Below are 21,290 nucleotides of genomic sequence, written 5' to 3' on the forward strand. Positions count from 1 at the left end.
CATCCTGCCCATACAAGTCAATGGGTTGCCCGCTCAGATACGCCTAAAAACGGACAGGCGGATCTTTGCGGGTCGATCGTGTGAAAGGGGCCATAAGATAAATGACATTGTGGTTGATTTACTAAAACTGGAGAGTGATGTGCAGCATCATAGCAGCTGTAGATTAAACAGAGGCAAAGATGGCAGTTTCCTTGGCTGAAAATGATAGGAGGATTTACTTACACTTTAATTGAAAAAGTTGAAGGTGGAAGATGACTGGCTGCCATGCACAGCTGCACCAGATTTTGCACTCTCCCATTTTAGTAAATCAACCCCTTTGTTAAAAGTTGTTTACCCACACTATTTTTATATTTATCACACAAAAAAGACATACCTGTTCTGACCTTGCCTCAATCTTTTTATGTGTTAATGCTTCTTGTAAAATAGATAGGGGAACCCCAAGAAGCTGTGTAAAGAAACCCAATAAAGTGTTATGTAATACAAGATGCTTTAGTTTTTTTTTATAGACAATGTTAGCACAGTCACCTTACAATTGAATAATGCATGTGGTTGTTTATTACGCACATTCCATGCAATTACTGGAAATCTCAGTTTAGCAAAAATCATGTTAGAATGCCAAGAGCACCTTTTTATTCCTGTTTTTTTTTTTTTTTTTTTTTTTTTTTTTTAGCATTAATCAGTACTGAACATTGGAATAGTAATAATGAGATACAAGCACAGATACTGTATGAGGTGTGTTGTAGATTACTTTTGCAGCCCTCAAAAGGAAGTTGGTACATTGGACTGCCTTCTCCTGCTTTTACCTTGCCAATGGTCAGTGATACGATCAATAAAATGTTCAGACCAATAACAGGTCAAAGTCCAAGATGTTGACTACCTTGGTGAGGTCTGTAAATGTATTGTATATTGGCAGACCTAGGTCTACAGGTCTCTACGTCTGATGACAGATTCCTAGTAGACATGTGCAATTCGTTTCGGTACGAATACAAATTGTTGGTTGAAATTCATTCAAATTTGTTTCATTTCATTCGTTTTCTAATGAATTACAAATTTTCAAAGCGATACAAATTTGGATCGGTCGAAAAATGATCAATCAATACAAATTTTGTGTGAAGAATAGCTGCTTGTTAGGCATTGGGCAGGGAAGGTGGCCGCCCGCCTCTTTAACCTCCCTGGTGGTATGATTATTTCAGATTTTAGGTGCTGAAAGCGGTACAATTATTTTGCACAGAAATGTGGCGTTTTATATTATAGGCCTGTAATTCTTAGGAATAATTCACTTAAATCTGTCCAAACAAGAGTCTAGTAGACATCCCAGGTATGATAAAGTTTGAAAAACGAAATAAAAAATTATAATATAATAAATAACTATAAATAATTATACCAAATAATAATATAATAATAATAAAAATTATTCAATAATGTAATCAAATCAAAAACACTGAAATTTGCTCAGTTGCAGAATTGTCGCTTTCGTTACTTTTAGTGTTTGGTGATGGATTTCCCCACAAATCACTATCGCTCAATCCTGCAAGTGATTCTAATTTATTATTGCTGTTTTCTAGCGGGTCTAAAGGAACTTTTGATGTAAAGGGACACTTTTTGGTTGCTATGGACAATCTCCAGTTTCCAGGCAGAAAGAACAGTCTTTATAATATAAAACTGCATGCAGGACACTGGGCAAACCACTAGGGACAAAGGGGATGTATAATTATTTGAAACAGTACTGTAATCTGTAAGATTACAGTATACTGTATCTGTACTGTGTATTTTACCTTTTGAATTTGGCACCAAACTCCGTCCCCGTGCATCGCAACGCTCGCAGGGGACGGAGCTCGGCAGTGTGAATCGAGCGAGACACGGCGGCTCGCCGATCACAGCGGGTAGACATCGCAGGATCCAGGGGACAAGGTAAGTATCCTCTACATGGATCCTGCGATGCGATCTGGCTCGGGGATACCGCTTTGGGTATTGAAAATCCACCCCGAGCCAGACTCGGGAATACCGCCAGGGGGGTTAACAACCGATTGCTCATCAGCTGTCAGCGAGCGTCCCCACTGACAGCTGAAATGTAAACAAAAGAATGCCAGCAATAGCAAATTTGGAAAAAAAACAACGTGCCCCCCCCCCCCCCCCAATCCAAACCAGGCCCTTAAGGTCTGATATGGATTCAAAGAGAAACCCCACACCAATTTTTTTTTCAAATGGCGTGGGAACCCCCCCAAAATCCATACCAGACCCATAATCGGAGCATGCAGCTTGGCAGGTCAGGAAAGGGGGGGAGAGAGAGCGCCCCCCCCTCCTGAACCATACCAGACCACATGCTCTCAACATGAGGGGGTGCTTTGGGACAGGGAGGCTGCCCCCCACCCCAAAGCACCTTGTCTCCATGTTGATGAGGACAAGGGCCTCTTCCCCACAACCCTGGGTCGGTGGTTGTGGGGGTCTCCGGCTTATTAGAATATGGACACAAAAAAAAATAAAAAAATCCTCAGGTCTTGTCGAAGGCTCCCCGCCGACTGCCTGCTCCTGTATCTGACATTTTTTAAACAGGTAAGGGGCAGGGTCACCCGATGACATCAGTGGGTGACCCCACCTCTTGTGCCATCATCAACCCAGCATGTCCCAAGGGGGCAGGGTCACCTGTTATCATCATTGGGTGACTACGCCCCTTACCTATTTAAGAAATGTCTGATGGAGGAGCAGGCAGTTGGTGGGGAGCCTTCGACGAGACCAGAGATTTTTTTATTCATTCTTCAGGTCTAGCAGTGCGGCGGGTGGCACGAGATGGATCTACATCGGGGGACATTGTTTTTTATTTTTTTTTAAAAGGCATTGTCAAAAATTCATGTACTGTCTTTATTCACTTTGTACACTTTTTTTGGTGAATGGGTAAGGGTACTATGTACCCCATACTCATTCACATAGGGGGGCTGGGATCTGGGGGCTGATGAGTTATCGGTTGTTAAGGACACGGCGGCTGGCAACCAGCTATTCTTCACACAGAATTCTAATCAGTCGATTATTTTCCGACCGATCCGAATTCGAATTGTTCCAAAAATTTGGAATTCCTTAGAAAATGAAAAAACAAAACAAAATTTAACAAAAACTAAACTAACTAAACTAAACGAATTCCAAAACGAATCAACAAAACTAATATAGTAACATAACGAATCTATCCAAAACTAAGCAAATTTTACCATTCTGTACATGTCTAATTTCTAGATGTACATGGATATCTTTGCGTGTCTCCATTAACGCTCTGTTCACATTTTGTAAAGGTAAATTGCCACCCATGCTTTGCAAATTTGTGTGCAGTTTTGTGAGCAGTTTTACATGCATTTAAATTCTGGACCTCAGAGGTAAACTATAAGCAGTGTTTTGACTCTGTTGCTTCAATCAATTTGTGGAGATTTTGCATGGAGCTAGGCTTTAAAATACCCGTATTTTGCATTTCTCCTGTAGTATGTTGGTTATAGTAAACTTTGTGATGTTACCATGTGTTAATTGCATCCTTTCCCATTTTGTTCACTATTTTCACCCACTTCAATACTTTGATAAATTCTTTAGACTTCAACATAGAGTTTCACTTATTAGAAGACTGGACTGGAGTGTTTATCTGCATGCCAGACTATGCACAGGCCACTGTGTAGTAAAGACAGAACAATCACGCTTATTCAATATATGAAACATATATGAATACAGTGAAGTGCAGAAGCCACAGATATGAAACTAATCCTTCTACATAAGTTGTAGCTGTGTATCTGCAGTAATTTCTTCAGTGGATCATTTTGAAAATACAAAAAATGAAAGGATTTCTTCTAAGCTCAGTAGCAAGGGGAGGGGATCTGAGGTCATCACAGAGCCTACAGCTCTGAGCCCTGATTGGAGGGAAGGGGCACGCCTCCGTTCACACAGTATGTAGAACAAGCACAGCTGTGGATATGAGACACAGGCTGAGTGCTGCAGCTCTTTCCCCTGCCATTTAAAGGGGCTGTAAACCCTCAAGGTTTTTCACCTTAATGCATTCTATGCATTAAGGTGAAAAACCTCCTGTGATGCAGCAGCCCCCCCCCCCGAGCCCCCCTTTTACTTACCTGAACCCAGTCTTTCCAGTGACGGGGATGAGCACACCAGCTCCAGCCGGTGTCTTGGGTCCTGATTGGATAGATCGATAGCAGCACAGCCATTGGCTCCCACTGCTGGCAATCAAATCCCATGATGCGGTGGCAGAGCTGTCTGTGTCAATGGATGCAGCAGCAGGACACAGGATCGTACCTGCACAAGTGCCACGAGGGAGAGTGACTCTCCAACGGGGCACTTGAGTTGAGGAGGAGCCAGGAGCGCTGCTGAGGGACCCCAGAAGAGGAGGATTGGGGCCACTCTGTGCAAAACCAACTGCACAGAGGAGGTAAATATGACATGTTTGGGGTTATTTTTTGTTTTTTTAAAACTAACCTTTACATATCCTTTAACACTTGGTATCAGTAAATGTTGACAAAAATCATGCCGATAACAGAGGAACCAGGTAGCAGAGAGAAACCACACTTACTGCTTTGGAAAGAGGAAAGTACACAGTATAGAAATAAATAAATAGGCACATGAACGGGTATGAGGACCGTGCACCTTCTGAATCAATAGGCAGTTGTTCAGCATATTATGATTGTCATAAGGTCAGTGCTAAAATCATAACTCAGTGCTCATACAATATGAATTAATCAGTAATGGAAGATCAACTAATAAAATAAACAAATAAATAAATATATATATAGTAAAACCTTGCTTTGCGAGCATAAATCGTTCCAGAAACATGCTTGTAATCCAAAGCACTTGTATATCAAAGCATTTTTTTACAGGGTATAAAAGAGAAGAGAGGCACCTCTAAGTGTAGCAATAAGTTGCTAAATGTTGTACCTTCATTAAATGTAACCATATTGCTACACTTTGAGGCTCCTCTCTTCTTTTTTATACTCCAGTTGTGACATGACGCTACTCTTATATCAAGACATCACTTGTATATCAAGGCAAAATTTATTAAAACATTTTGCTTGTCTTGCAAAACGCTCTCAAACCAAGGTTTTACTATATATATATATATATATATATATATATATATATATATATATATATATATATATATATATATATATATAGTAAATATATATTTTATATATTATAAAAAGGCTAAGATAAGCCACTAACTAACCAAAAAAAATTAGTTTAAAAAATGTTTTAAAAAGTTTGACATCCCTTTGTTGCCTTTTTGCTTTTGTAAGTATGTTTTTGGTTATTTTATTATTTTTAATAATTAAAAAAGGCAATGCCCAAGGTTATTGGCCCTCTTTTTTGTTTTTTTATTATCCCTAACACTAATTTAAAAGAATACATTCTAGGTAAATACAATTTATCGCACGCATTGTGAATACCTTAGAAATCCATCGGATCTGTGTGCCGTCCATGATTATGGCATGCCCATGGCTGTCCTCCTCATACTTTACGTTACCTAAGTGCAGAACACTGGCCACTAATCCAAAAAGATTCTAGAAATAGGAAGCAAAAGAGAAAAAAAAAACCTCTAGGGTCCCTTATTATTATGGCTTAGTTGCATTGAAAACAATGTGTCCTGGACTAGCGGAATTGGATAAATTTGGACATTGAGTTAGTGCAGGGTCAGCTAAAAACAGATATATCTATCTCTATTCTATATCTAGACAACACATTACAATTGCCACTTTCTCTCTTGGTGAGTTGTATAGTTCAATTGTAGGATTACATATACAGTGGAAAGAATGTCTACACACCCTTTAAAAATGCCAGGTTTTTGAGATGCAAAATAATCAGATCATGATGAAGCACTTCAGAATTTTTCCATCTTTAATGGGTACAGAATCTCCACAGATGAGCCACTGCAATTGAGTGGTCCGGTTTCCCCACTTAGTTCACACACAGCCAGTACACAATATCTGGTGCAATAAAACAGTCTAGGGGTATATGTTGTACTGTATTTAATGAGTAAAACTAGGGTAGGTATGGGGGAGGAATGGGATACCCCAAGAACTAAAGTAACTGAGGACACTTCTCACTATGCTGCCAGGGAACTTCCTCAAAGTCACTACTTGCTAAGCAAAGGGTTTTAGACTTTTGTCTGTGTAGAACTGGTAGCTGCATACAGTCTCTAGGGCACAGGACTCAAGGGTCAGTATTCACAAGCCTAAAGGTCATCAGCTGCCACCTTCTGAATGATTTTAGGGAATAGGCCCCCAGCCTTAGCTAAGGCTGGGACCTTAATTAAGTCCACACAGCGTTTCTGTAGAATGCCCAGAGGGGCAGAGCCTCTCAGGCAGGGGACTCCTCTGGCAGAGCTCACCCAGGATCCAAAGACCTGTTTTGTTGCTTCAGATTATTTAAGGGCTGTCTGACCACCTTCTGGACACACCCCTTCAGGGATTGCCTGGGTTTCCATAAATATTCATGCTGTTCTCCCATTCTTCCTCCCACTGTTATTCTAGAATTTTACAGAATCTAGGGGGAAGCAATCAGGCAAGCAACCTGTGTAACACAGAGCAGGTTAGAGCAATCAACCCCTGCAATCTGCACTAACTAGAAGGGTGCTACAAATATGACCTATACTCTGTGCAATTGGATTAAAAACAAACAAACAAACAAACTGAAAACTTTAAAGGGGAAAAGAAAAAAAACTATAATAATGTAGTTGCACAAATATGCACACACTTAAACTAGTACTTTGTTAAAGCACCTTTCGATTTTATGACAGCATTCAGTCTTATGGGGTGGGAATCTATCAGCATTGCACATCTTGCCTTGGGAATCTTTGCACACTCTTCCTTACAAAAGTGCTTCAAATCTGTCAGATTGTGAGGGCATCTCCTGTGCACAATCCTCTGCAAGTCGCCCCTCAGATTTTCATTGAATTCAGGTCTGGGCTCTGGCTGGTGCATTCCAAAACTTTGATCTTCTTCTGGTGAATCCATTCTTTTGTTGATTTGAAGGTATGCTTTGGGTCATTGTTGTGCTGATAGGTGAAATTCCTCTTCATCTTCAGCATTTTAGCAGAGGCCTGAAGGTTTTGTGCAAAAATTTAAAACTGTTAACTCATAATTCCCTCCACCTGGACTGAAACCCTAAATCCAGCTGAAGAAAAATCGCCCCAATGATAATGCTTTTTTTTGCATTGAGCCAAACATTTTTTTTGGAATTATTGGCAAAAAGTTAAATTTTGGTCTCATCAGGCCATAACACATTTTCCCACATATTTTTGGTAGACATGATATATGTTTTTCCAAAATGTACTGGGCTTGGATGTTTTTCTTAGCAAGAAAAGGCTTCTGTTTTGCCACCCTACCCCACAGCCTCCTGGACCAGATTTCTTCTTTTTATTATTATTATTATTATTATTTTTAAAGAAACAGCCAGCTCTTGGTAATGTCACTGTTGTGCCATATTTGCTGTGCTTGTTGATGACCGTCTTCACTGTGTTCCATGGTATATCTAATGCCTTGGAATTTTTTTGTACCTTTCCCTGACTGATACCTTCCAACAAAGAGATCCTTTTGATGCCTTTTATGCTTTTTGTGGACTATGGCTTTTGTTGTAAGAGGCAAATGTAAAAAAAATCCTACTAGAACAGCAGAGTTTTATATAGGCTTAATCAAAGTCACTTTCACTGACATCAGGGGTGTTCTGACTACTGTTTAACATCAGTTTGAATGTGATTCGTTAATTCTGAGCACAGTCACATCCCTAATTATAAGAAGGTGTATACACCTATGCTACCACATTATTTTATGGGGAGTCCACTAAACAATGTTAGTTTGTTTTTAATTGAATTGCACACATTATAGGCCCTATTAAGGTTGAAAAAATCAGAGGCGATTTATCTTTCGCAATTTTTTTTTACATCTCAAAAACCTGACATTTTTACAGGGGTGTGTAGACTTTTTCTTTCCACTGTAAATCAGGTACCGTGATGCATATAGTAGTGCATTGTTGGTTTAGTTTTTATTGCACTGTTGATTTAGTTTTTTATAACCATAATTACATGACAAAAATGTAGAGAAGGTTGGTGACCTCAAGAGTTAGGGAGAGCTGACATCCTTCCTTGTAAAGTGGGTTACCAGGCATGGTGGGTGTAATGCAAGATGAAATGATGGGCGCCAGTCACTTTTTTGAATGCGAACAAGAGATTTATTGTCTCTTAACAAGAACTGTGGGAGATCAGGTTAGGGCCAGAACACCCTTAGGTAGATGCAATGTTAATTGGCAGACTCCGAGACACTATAGGAAGACAGCTATACAGGGAAAAAGCCTCCAGCCGGATGCCACGTCTGTAAAGGTAGGACCGCTGTCTCCTATGGCACTGAACTTGTAACAGTCACTAAATGTAGTTGTACCTAACTATTGGTAACACAGAACAGTCCATTTCTTATCTCACAGTATCCCAGTGTAGATCTTCAATCACTGAGCTCCCAGTCTCTCACTAGACTTCCAGATAGAAGTCATCACCGGATCTCCTGAGCTCTTCTGCAGCTATCCCACTGTATACTCCTCAAGCGTCACCCCGGTTAACCTGCTGGGTCCCTGGCTTGGCTCTCACTGAAGCTTTCCCACTTCTTTATCGTCCCCAGCTGGTGAGAAGACTGCTCTCGTACTTGCTCAAGCTTACTCACTGTAGTCTCCAATAATAAGGTGGATGGTCCCTTAGTGGCAAAGGCTTGTCCTTTACCTCCGATCACAACTGATTCCCTGTCCAGCAGGCCAAGGGACTAAAGAAACCCCTGCCTATTGGCTGAGACACCCCATCCATTCATGATCTGTCCTTGCTATGCCCTTGTTGATCTAATGTCACCAGCCACAATGCCACCTAGTTACAGAAGAGAAAAGTGCAGCAACTCCAGAATTAGGGGGAAGTCAGTGGATCTCCTAACAATTAGCCAGGACCATTACTACCTGGCAAACTAAATTTGTTAGCAACCCTGCCTAAACACCTGGGTGCTACATCTACAACATAAATAATGATTCAGAATACAATGTTATCTTTTTGTTTACTATATCAGCATCATTGAAAACAAAGTATTGTGTGTTGTGGATTTTTTTGTACATTTATTAGTGCATAAGTGGGCATACTATGGGTATAGGCTTCTTACCTCTATGTCAGCTTCTGTGAACTCAATAATGGTAAATGCCCTGCGCACTAACTTCCAGTTGGCTTTGTCACTGATAGAACTTACTTTGGCACACTCTCCCTAGGGAAAAAAGTACAAACATTTCCTGTAATATTTAAAATAAATACCACTTTACAAAACGCCTGCAGATTCTGTCCTTACCTGAATGAGGTAACTGTAAAGCTCTGGGTTACGCTCTAGACCCAGCCAACGTATAAGATGATCCTCACCTCCCTCTAATAACTGGTAGAAGATGTGAAAATTTCTCTCCCCATGATTCTGATGGACCACCCGAGACTTCTCTATTAAATAACTAAGTATGTGACCTCCAGCTGGTGCTCCCTGCAAATTAAGATACAACACAATGCTTACAAATTACAAAAAAGTCTCTGGTAATGACAATATTGGTTCAATATACCTAATCCAAGAAGAGCAGCAAACTCGGTACAATCAGATTGTACAATATCTGTACAAAATATTACCAACAACTGTGTAGAGTAAAGATTTTTAGATTGTAATGTGTGTTGCCTATTTTAGGCATTACCTAAATCAAATTGAATTTTAGGTATATTGGATGCAAGTCCAGTTTCAAACTGAATTGTAACACTACATTGCTGGTAACTATGCAATAAACGTCTACATTTAAAAAAAATATAAATTTTGGTATGAACATATCACATACACGTACAATTGATTTATAATACTCTCCCAATCCTTCATTACTCAGAGACTCCTGGATATCTTTGCCATACATTTTGAACATTTTCTAAGTTGCAAAATACATATTAAAGTGCACTTGTACCCAGATTATGGACGCTAAAGTATTTACATATTTACATATTTTGAATAAGGATTAAAGTGTTACTAAACCCAGTAATATGAAAAAAGTTCATCAGCCCCCCGCAGTGACCACAGTTTATAAGCCTTCTTTTTACATTAAAATACTGCCACTATATACCTTTTTGGCTGATCTGTATACCACAGTCATGTGATAAACTGCAGGCTCTGCCCAAGTGCTGAGTGTTCAGGTAGGAGAAGATCTCTGTAAATGAGGGACGTGGCCGTGTGGGCGGTGCCCCGTATGTCCACACCTTTTCTTAATTGTGGCAGCAGACACAGGGAGATGATCCCTGGTCTGCTGTCACAGCGGGAATGGGGGGGAGGGGACATGGGGGCTGGTGCATTCATAACATATTACATGTTACACCCTTAACCGGTTACCGTCCTCCCTATAGCACTTTTACTGCTACAGAGCAGCCGCGCTGCACAGGATCACATACTGTATATCTATTCTGGGTATCGGGCGCAAGTGCGCGCCGGAGTCGGCTCACTCCACTGTAAACAAGGCAGGTTGCTGTTCTGTCAGTAAGAAGGGCAAAGCAAAGCAGGGACACCGATCTATGCCTTCCTCTAGTTAAAGCACCTCCCCCACAGCAGTAAAACACCAGCTAGGCACATAGTTAACCCTTTGATTACCCATGATGTTAAACCCTTCCCAGCTGATTGTCAACATTACTAGTAGAAAAAATTAATAAATATAAATCCCATAGTTTGTAGACGCTATAACTTTTGCGCAAACCAATTAATATTCGCTCATTGGGATTTTTTTTACCAAAAATATGTAGCAGAATACAAATTGGCTTAAAATGATGAAGACATTATATTTTTTCATGTTTTTATTGGATATGTTTTATAGCAGAAAGTAAAAAAATATTGTTTTTTTTTTCTTCAAAATTGTCGTTGTTTATAAATAAATTGTTAATAAATTGTTTATAGCGCAAAAAATAAAAACTGCACAGGTGATCAAATACCACCAAATTGTTATTTAAAGTAATGCAGTGCCATATCACAAACATGGGGGCAAGGTGCTTTGGGGTGGGGGGCACAGGGCTCCCCCCCTGCCCCAAAGCACCAACCCCCCCCCATGTTGAGGACATGTGGCCTTGTATGGTCAGAGCCTTAGGCCGGGTTCACACTGGTACAACAAGCGCTCCGACATTGGGAGCTCATGTCGCATGATGTGTGAAAATCAATGGTTCCCTATGGGGGCCATCTTATCTGGTCCGACACAAGTCGATCCGACTTTGAAAATGCTCCCTGCACTACTTTGGTCCGACTTTGATCCTACTTCAGCCCATTGATTATCACTGATGTCAGATCAAAGTCAGATCCCCTTCTTAACTGACCTGACTTTGGCATGCGACTTGTGCTCTAATGATCTTGAAGAGGAAATCCACACCAAATTTAAGAAAAAACGGCATGGGTTCCCCCTCCGAGGGCATACCAGGCCCTATGGTCTGGTATGGATTTTTAGGGGAACCCCCACGCTGAAAAAACGGCATTGGGGCCCCCAAAATCCATACCAGACCCTTATCCAAGCACACAGCCCGGCAGGTCAAGAAAGGGGTTGGGGACGAGCGAGCGCCCCCCCCCGAACCGCACCAGGCAGCATGCCCTCAACACAGGGGGTGTGGGTGCTTTGGGGCAGGGGGGCCCTGCGCCCCCCCCACCCCAAAGCACCTTGCCCCCATGTTGATGAGAACAAGGGCCTCTTCCCGACAACCCTGGCCGTTAGTTGTTGGGGTCTGCAGGCAGTGGGCTTATTGAAATCTGGAAGCCCCCTTTAACAAGATCTGGGCCCCCACCTATGTGAATGAGTAAGGGGGACATTGTACCCCTACCCATTCACCTAAAAAAATGTCAAAAGACCGAAGGGCCTGGTATGCTCTTGGAGGCGGAACCCATGCCGTTTTTTGTTTTTTTTAAATTTGGCATGGCGTTCCGCCTAAAGATTCATACTAGACACAGTGCCTGGTATTGTTGGGGATCAAAGTCAGATCCCTGTTCATTGAAGTCGGAATTCAAGTCGCAGGGCAAATTCGGATCCAAAGTGGTACGTCGTACCGGCGTGAACCCGGCCTTAGTGTCTCAAGAAATGAGATAGGCCATCGGTACATCAGGTGTGATGAATTTTCAATGATTGCCACCATAGCTTGTGGACGCTATAACTTTCACAAAGACCAAATAATATACACTGATTTTGGTTATTTTTACCAAAGATATGTAGCAGCATAAATGTTGCCCAAAATTTATGAAGAAAAATTACTAATTTGCAAAATATTATTACCGAAACTAAGAAAAATGCATTTTTTTACAAACTTTTCTTTCTTCTTTCTTTTGTCTTTTTTTCATTTATAACTTTAAAATTTAAAACCCAGTGGTGATTAAATACCACCAAAAGAAAGCTCTATTTATGTGAAAAAAGGACAAAAATTTCATATGGGTACAATGATGACTGAGTAGTTGTCATTCAAAATGTGAGAGTGCTGAAAGCTGAAAATTGGCCTGGTTAGGAAAGGGGTATAAGTGCCCAGTGGACAAGGGTTAATAGCCCGTTTGTTGTTCTGTCCTCAGATCTAGGACATTGTGACAGGATTTGTTTTTGTTATGCCCCGTACACACGGTCCGATTTTCCAATGGAAAATGTGTGATAGGACCTTGTTGCCGGAAATTCCGACCATGTGTAGGCTCCATCACACATTTTTCATCGGATTTTCCGACACACAAAGTTTGAGAGCAGGATATAAAATTTTCCGACAACAAAATCCGTTGTCGGAAATTCCGATCGTGTGTACACAAATCCGACGGAAAAAGTGCCACGCATTCTCAGAATAAATAAAGAGATGAAAGCTATTGGCCACTGCCCCGTTTATAGTCCCGACGTACGTGTTTTACGTCACCGCGTTCAGAACGATCGGATTTTCCGACAACTTTGTGTGACCGTGCGTATGCAAGACAAGTTTGAGCCAACATCCGTCGGAAAGAATCCTAGGATTTTGTTGTCGGAATGTCCGAACAAAGTCCGACCGTGTGTACGGGGCATTACTACTCCAACATATATTTGTAGTTAGTGCAAAAACAAAATGAGGATCCCAGAAACTAGCCATTAAGATTACATCTTTATTAGGCTGCATTCACACCTGAGCGTATCGTTTTTGAGCGTTTCTTCCAGCATTTTTTCGGGCATATTTGCGCGTTTCCATGCAGCGTTGTCCGGCGTTTTTGAGCTTTGGCATTTTTTTTATTAGCCAATAGGAAAAATGATCATCTTTTTCATCATTTGTTGCTATGTTGTTAGATTTTGTCATCTGCTTCCTGCTCCAAAAATGCCCAAATCTGCCCGATTCGCGCGACAAAAAAGGGTCCAGAACTTGTTTGAGCTTCAGGCGTAGGGCTTCAGCCGACTTGGAGTGGAGATGTGAACCATTTCCATAGAGAATAATGGATTTTTTCCCCTCAAGCGTTTTGTATCTTCAGGCTTCAAGCTACAAAACGCTCAGGTGTGAATGGGCTCTTACTGAAGTGGCTCTTTAAGACCCCTTTCACACCGGAGGTGTTTTTCAGGCGCTAAAGGGCTAAAAATAGAGCCTGTAAAATGCCTCCCCTGCAGCCCCAGTGTGAAAGCCCGAGTGCTTTCACACTGGAGCGGTGTGCTTGCAGGACGCTAGAAAAAATCCTGCAAGCAGCATCTTTGGAGCGGTTTAGGAGTAGTGTATACACTGCTCCTCCACCGCCCCTGCCCATTGAAATGAATGGGCACCGCTGCCGAAGTGCCTGCAAAACGTTTTGGCAGCGTCCACTTAACTGACGAAGCGGACGTTTAACTGACGTCCACTTCGTCAGTTAAAGCACTGTGTCACTTTAACTGACAATTGCACGTCGTGCGACGCTGTACCCAATAAATATCCTAAAAAAACAAATTTCTTCATCAGTTTAGGCCAATATGTATTCTTCTACATATTTTTGGTAAAAAAAAAACAATTGCAATAAGCGTGTATTAAAAGTGCCCCGTTAGCCCCCGAAAAGCGCCACTAAAACAACAGTAAAGTGCCGCTAAAACTAGCGCCGCTTAACCTCTAACGCGGCCGCGATGTGAGTGTGAAAGGGGTCTAAGGTTACATTCCCAATATTAAAGGGCATAGTAAAAGGTGCATTATGCATAGCTCGATATGTATGCCTTGTGTAATGTGGTATGGTGTGTTGACAAAAATGTTGCAGATGCCTGTTTTTGTATGAAGAGGCGTACTGAAAGCCAGATAAAAATTAATGGGCTGCCCCTAATGCAATGCACAATAATGCATGCAAAGATAAAAATGCATTGACACGTGCATTAAAGCCCTGCCTTACTGTGAATGGGCCATTACATTTTTCCCAGAGCATGAAGTGTACTATAAACAAAGAATAGAAGCACACATGTACCTTGTAGTCAAATTGTACATCCATATACTTTCCAAATCTGCTTGAGTTGTCATTACGAAGAGTTTTGGCATTTCCAAAAGCCTGAGAAATATCAAATTGAAATATTAGTGTTTCACTTTTAACATGAAATTTATACAAACTAAAGTTAATTTTATGAGTTGTCTATCCACCTCCAGAACGGGATTGGAGAGAAGGAGTCGATCTCTAATTGTTTGAAGCTTTTCTGTGGTTGGGCATGCCATTGCCAAGTACTGAAGGATTTTCTTTGATGTTTCAGTTTTTCCAGATCCACTCTCTCCAGAGATGAGGATAAAATGATTGTTTCGCTCAGCACACATTACCCTATATGCATTATCTGCAATAGCATAGCTAAAGAAAGACAGAAAACAGAAATGTATAAAAGTTCTCAAAGCAATTAATACAGACATGTCATTCTACATTGCTTTCAAAATTGTAATTCAATTTCATGCTTGATGTTGCCTTGGTTAGTCAGAACCCTTACAGGTTACTGGTAATACTGGTTTCCTTTTGTTAAAGCCCAACACCAGCCACAGCGTTTTATTTTATTTTTTTTTTATATAGTTGCTGTCTGTGTCAATTGTCTCTCACTTCCTGTATATATTATTTATAGGCCATACCATACATATAAAGAAAAGTGGGGCCAAAAGGTCAAAAAAGCAAACCTATATAAAATGAACAAATTTGACCTCTTACACACATGTGCCAAAGGGTTAATAAAAATTGTTATTAATTCAAAAGTTTAAAAAAAACGCAATGAACAAAAATCAACATAAGCCCCAACTCCTCAAAAATAACTACCCAGATAAAAAAACATAAAAAAAAGTAAATCAACAAAACACACAATTCCTAAGAAGAACAAAAGAAAAGAATTGCACTAGGTGCGTGAAAAATGTGAATAAAATGTAAATAAAAATGGTCCTGCTGCTATGCACTATAACCCCAATATAAGGGCACAAAAACATGTACAACTTTAAGAAGTGCAGCGCTGGACTAGCTAATGTAAGTAAATAGTGATAAACTCTATTATTACAAACACAGCAACCAAATCCATATCGTTCGTGATTAAACAATGTATAAAGTGCTCTAAAGTATTAACTCAAAAAACACATGAAACACAAGAACTATGAAGAAGTGAATAAAATCATGAAAAGTCCAAAAATTGTGTTTGTTATATAAATGTTCTATGCAGGTTCAAGGATAAATTTCCACCATTCAATGTTTGCCCACCACCAATTAGTAGAAATGAAGGCTTACCAAAAAGCCTGTGTAATACATGGGGTGCTCATAAAAATACCTAAAAAATAATGAAACATCAAAAAATGTATATGTGAATAAACCATAAAGTCCAAATATATTGTGTAGATGCTCTATACAGGTGCAGGGATGAGTCTTCACCATACACACTCTATGCAGGTTTTGAGATGAGTCCTTACATACAGTGTTGCCCACCACCAGGTAGTAAAATTGAAGGCTTACCAAAAAGCCTGTGACCGCCCTTATTTAGGGGGGTCCAAACAGGCTTAGTAGATGAAAGCAAATCACTCTGGGGGTAGTTCAGGGGACACCGCTAAGCAGATACATCGGACTCCTTCATGGACAGCCAGCCAGCAGCAGCTACAGATGCCTCACACAATCCTATCGCAGGATCTCCTCTCATAGGACCGCTCGTAATGACTCCAACAGATCCAGCACAAAAATGTTTTTAGGTGCCTTTTCTTGGCACCTAAAACATTTTTGTGCTGGATCTGTTGGAGTCATTACGAGCGGTCCTATGAGAGGAGATCCTGCGATAGGATTGTGCGAGGCATCTGTAGCTGCTGCTGGCTGGCTGTCCATGAAGGAGTCCGATGTATCTGCTTAGCGGTGTCCCCTGAACTACCCCCAGAGTGATTTGCTTTCATCTACTAAGCCTGTTTGGACTCCCCTGAATAAGGGCGGTCACAGGCTTTTTGGTAAGCCTTCAATTTTACTACCTGGTGGTGGGCAACACTGTATGTAAGGACTCATCTCAAAACCTGCATAGAGCGTGTATGGTGAAGACTCATCCCTGCACCTGTATAGAGCATCTACACAATATATTTGGACTTTATGATTTATTCACATATACATTTTTTGATGTTTCATTATTTTTTAAGTATTTTTATGAGCGCCCCATGTATTACACAGGCTTTTTGGTAAGCCTTCATTTCTACTATTTGGTGGTGGGCAAACATTGAATGGTGGAAATTTATCCTTGAACCTGCATAGAACATTTATATAACAAACACAATTTTTGGACTTTTCATGATTTTATTCACTTCTTCATAGTTCTTGTGTTTCATGTGTTTTTTGAGTTAATACTTTAGAGCACTTTATACATTGTTTAATCACAAACGATATGGATTTGGTTGCTGTGTTTGTAATAATAGAGTTTATCACTATTTACTTACATTAGCTAGTCCAGCTCTGCACTTCTTAAAGTTGTACACAATTCCTAAGGTTTAAGGTCTCATATGAGAGAGAGAGGGAAGAGAGAGAGAAAGGAGAGAGAGAAGAGAGAGAGGAGATGGAGAGAGGAGAGAGTAAAGGAGGCAAACAAAGGTCAAAAAGTTACTGAAGGAGCAGACAGCAGTGACAGGAGACAGAAATATAAAAGTAACACCCAGAAATACTGGTCCACATGATCATTAAACTTAGCATTCTGTTTAAATATAAAGAAAAAGGGGTGGGGCAAGTAGGATTTTCCCAATACCGTGATAAGATATTACAAGAATTTTATAAAAACCATTAACTACTTAAGGACCGGAAGGATTTACCCCCTTAATGACCAGGCCATTTTTTGCAATTCGGCACTGCGTCGCTTTAACTGACAATTGCACGTCGTGTGACGCTGTACCCAAACAAAATTGACATCCTTTTTTTCACGCAAATAGAGCTTTCTTTTGGTGGTATTTGATCACCTCTGCATTTTTTTTTTGTGCTATAAACAAAAAAAGACTGACAATTTTGAAAAAAAAAAACAATATTTTTTACTTTTTGCTATAATAAATATCCCAAAAAAAAACAAATTTCTTCATCAGTTTAGGCCAATTCTTCTACATATTTTTGATTAAAAAAAATTGCAATAAGCGTGTATTAAATGGTTTGTGCAAAAGTTATAGCGTCTACAAAATAGGGGATAGATTTATGGCATTTTTATTATATTTTTTTTTTTTTACTAGTAATGGCGATGATCAGCGATTTTTAGCGGGACTGCGACATTGCGGCAGACAGATCACACTTTTGACACTTTTTTGGATCAGTGACATTTATACAGTGATCAGTGCTTTAAAATGCACTAATTACTGTACAAATGACACTGGCAGGGAATGGGTTAACACTAGGGGGTGATCAAGGGGTTAAATGTGTTCCCTGGGAGGTGTTTCGAACTGTGGGGGGAGGGGACTGACTGGAAGTACAGAGAGATTTTTGTTCCTAATCACTAGGAACAGACAATCTTCCTCTACTACCCGATCGCGGGTGGCTGGCAGACATTGCGGCCACTGGCCACACTCATCAGCTCCCCCACCGTGCATCGAGCACGCACGCACGTACAGCTACAGCGATTTGCGTGAACAAATTGACCTGCAGTATAATGACGGCAACTGGTCGGCAAGCGGTTAAAGTTTATTTTACATGCAATCAACATTACAGTTTACCCCTGAGACGAGACACATAGGTTTACACCACAGATTTTACATCCCTGTGGTTTTCTTTAGTTTCCTGGAAGTCATCCCCCAAGATCTACGGGGGGTGACTGGGACCTATGAATACTTTGCTCTGGATTGAGCGATTGAATGCAACTGTTTTCCTGGGTTTAAATGAAATGCACACATTTCATATGATAGTTTTAGGTCATTGGTTTTCTTTTTTCTCTTTTTTTTTCTTTTTTCTTCTTTCTTTTCTTTTTCTCTTTTCCTTTTTCCATTTTCTTTTACTTTTTTTCCTTTTCCTTTCTATTCCTTTTTTCACTTTATCCTCTTATCTTTTCATGTCATCTTCCAGGCCAAGTATCTTTTCAGTGGATTCTTTCTCTCTGTCACAGAGAGTATACTGTATACATACTTTCATAGAATAGCTTCTCCTTTATATATGTTTTCCTTACACTTGTTTACATTACTGATGAGTTTGCCTTGCCAGTATGGTAATGATGTCTCAACTTGTATATCCTTTATATGTTCTGCTTAAATGGTATCATTGGCTTATCTAGGATCTTCTTCCTGGCTGTTGTCACCTTCTTTGGCCACTGGGGGTTTTCTGGGTGTTGTTCTTCCTTTGGCAAGCATGCAATTCCTGTAGAGGGAGCTGTATTGACGGGGGAACCCCTGCCGATCTCCTCCCCCTCTGCTGTGAGACAGGACGATAGGACCAGCCCCTGGTGGGTGTCCCGCAGTCGGCGAATGCGCCGCTCAAGGGGACACCCATGGCTTCTTTGGCCACCCCTCCATCTAGGCATAGTGATGGCCACAACTGCCCCCTTCTGCCCCGTTGTCCAGGGCTTCAATGGGGCAACACGCGTGCGCCGTCACTGGCAGTGTATACTCACTGCTTTACATTGTAGCAAAGTTGGGGAAGTGGAAGTGCAGGGGTAGTTACTGATGCTGACCCATGCGCGTCCACACCTGAAGCGTTTTTTGCATGGACTATCTCGGTACTTGATAATGGACAACAATCAATGAATGATAAAAATAAAGTTTAATGCAGACAGAAAAAATATACAAACAGTGTATTTAAAAAAGCATTGCATACACCACATTTAACTAGCTACTGACGGGTTACCCCGTAGAGTTTCTATTGAAGAAGGGTATACATAAAATCCTCAACCGGTTTTGCAGCAAGAGACTGCTTCTTCAGGAGGGAAGGTCTATAAGACAGATAATGCATTGAAACAGAGCATAATAAACAGCAATATAATATTTAGCAAGGAGTTACATTCAGTGTTGAATTAAGAAGGCCAGCTCACCAATTCGGACAGGACCAGCAAACGACAGGACCCAACGACAGGGTCCTGACATGTAGTCCATACAAAAAACTTTTCAGGTGTCGACGCGCATGGGTCAGCATCAGCAACTTCCCCTGCACCTCCACTTCCCCAACTTCTTAATCTCAACCTGGATGATGGTACTTTTACATGATTTATTTTCCTTTTCTACTTGAGGCTATACTCATTTATTGCCATTGTAGCAAAGTGTCATTTCTTCACTGTTGTCACATGAAAAGATATAATCAAATATTTACAAAAATGTGAGGGGTGTACTCATCTTTATGAGATATATATATATATATATATATATATATATACACTGTATATACAGTGCCTTGCAAAAGTATTCACTCCCCTTGGCATTTTTCGTGTTTTGTTGCCTCACAACCTACAATTAACATGGATTGTTTGAGGATTCGCATCATTTAATTTACAGAACATGCCCACAACTTTGAAGATGGTTTTTTGTTTTTTTTATTGTGAAGCAAACAACAAATAGGACAACATAACAGAAAAAGTCAATGTGCATAACTATTCACCCCCCTAAAGTCAATACTTTGTAGAGCCACCTTTTGCGGCTATCACAGCTCCAAGTCACTTTGGGTAAGTCTCTATGAGCTTGCCACATCTTATCACTGGGATTTTTGCCCATTCCTCCTTGCAAAACTGCTCCAGCTCCTTTACGTTGGATGGTTTGCTCTTGTGAACAGCAATCTTTAAGTCTGACCACAATTTTCTATTGGATTGAGGTCTGGGCTTTGACTAGGCCATTCCAACACATTTACATGTTTCCCCTTAAACCACTCAAGTGTTGCTTTAGCAGTGTGTTTGGGGTCATTGTCCTGCTGCAAGGTGAACCTCCGTCCTAGCCTCAAATCACACACAGAGTAGTACAGGTTTTGGGTGATGTGATGTGTTGGGTTTGCGCCAGACATAGCATTTTCTTTGATGGCCAAAAAGTTCAATTGTAGTCTCATCAGAGCAGAGCACCTTCCTCCATACATTTTGGGAGTCTACCACGTGCCTTTTTGCAAACTCAAAATGTGCCATTTTGTTTTTTGCTGAAAGTAATGGCTTTCTTCTGGCCACTCTGCCATAAAGCCCAACTCTAGGAAGCGTATGGCTTATTGTCATCCTATGTACAGATACTCCAGTCTCTGCTGTGTAAGTCTGCAGCTCCTCCAGGGTTACCTTAGGTCTCCGTGCTGCTTCTCTGATTAATGCCTTCCTTGCCCGGTCCGTGAGTTTTGATGTGCAGTGGTCTCTTGGCAGGTTTTCTGTTGTGTCATGTTCTTTCCATTTGGTTATGATAACTTTGATGGTGCTCTTAGGGCTCATCAAAGATTTGGATATTTTTTTATAACCTAACCCTGACTTCTCAACAACATTGTCCCTTACTTCTTTGGAGAGTTCCTTGGTCTTCATGGAAGTGTTTGGTTAGTGGTGCCTCTTGCTTAGGTGTTGCAGCCTCTGGGGCCTTTTAAAAAGGTGTGTATATGTAATGACAGATCATGTGACACTCAGATTGCACACAGGTGGACATTATTTCGCTAATTATGGTTGCACCAGAGCTTTTTATGGGCTTCATAACAAAGGGGGTGAATACATACACACATGTCAATTATCAGTTTTTTATTTCTGAAAAATTGTTTTATGAATATATTTTTCTAATTTTACTTCAACTTAAACTATTGTGTTCTGATCCATCACATATAATTCAGATTGAAAAACACATTGAACTAAAGGCTGTAATGTAACAAAATATATATAAATACATACATACATACATACATCTTTTCCAGGAGTTTTCCTGGGTTGAATAAATT

General features: G+C 40.5%; 1 protein-coding gene across 1 annotated transcript in view; it reads right to left on the minus strand.

Annotated features, from left to right (window-relative positions):
- Positions 1–21,290, minus strand: part of MYO1H (myosin IH) — a 240,169-nt gene that overhangs the window by 212,445 nt on the left and 6,434 nt on the right. Inside the window, exons 4-9 of the mRNA XM_073603280.1 lie at positions 14,612–14,810; positions 14,442–14,522; positions 9,345–9,524; positions 9,165–9,263; positions 5,427–5,540; positions 374–445 (exon numbers count right to left, since the gene is read on the minus strand). Coding sequence (XP_073459381.1) covers positions 374–445; positions 5,427–5,540; positions 9,165–9,263; positions 9,345–9,524; positions 14,442–14,522; positions 14,612–14,810 — 745 coding nt within the window. The remainder of the gene's footprint in view (positions 1–373; positions 446–5,426; positions 5,541–9,164; positions 9,264–9,344; positions 9,525–14,441; positions 14,523–14,611; positions 14,811–21,290) is intronic.

Source organism: Aquarana catesbeiana, linkage group LG01 (assembly GCF_042186555.1).
Source record: "Aquarana catesbeiana isolate 2022-GZ linkage group LG01, ASM4218655v1, whole genome shotgun sequence".
Classification (NCBI taxonomy): domain Eukaryota; kingdom Metazoa; phylum Chordata; class Amphibia; order Anura; family Ranidae; genus Aquarana; species Aquarana catesbeiana.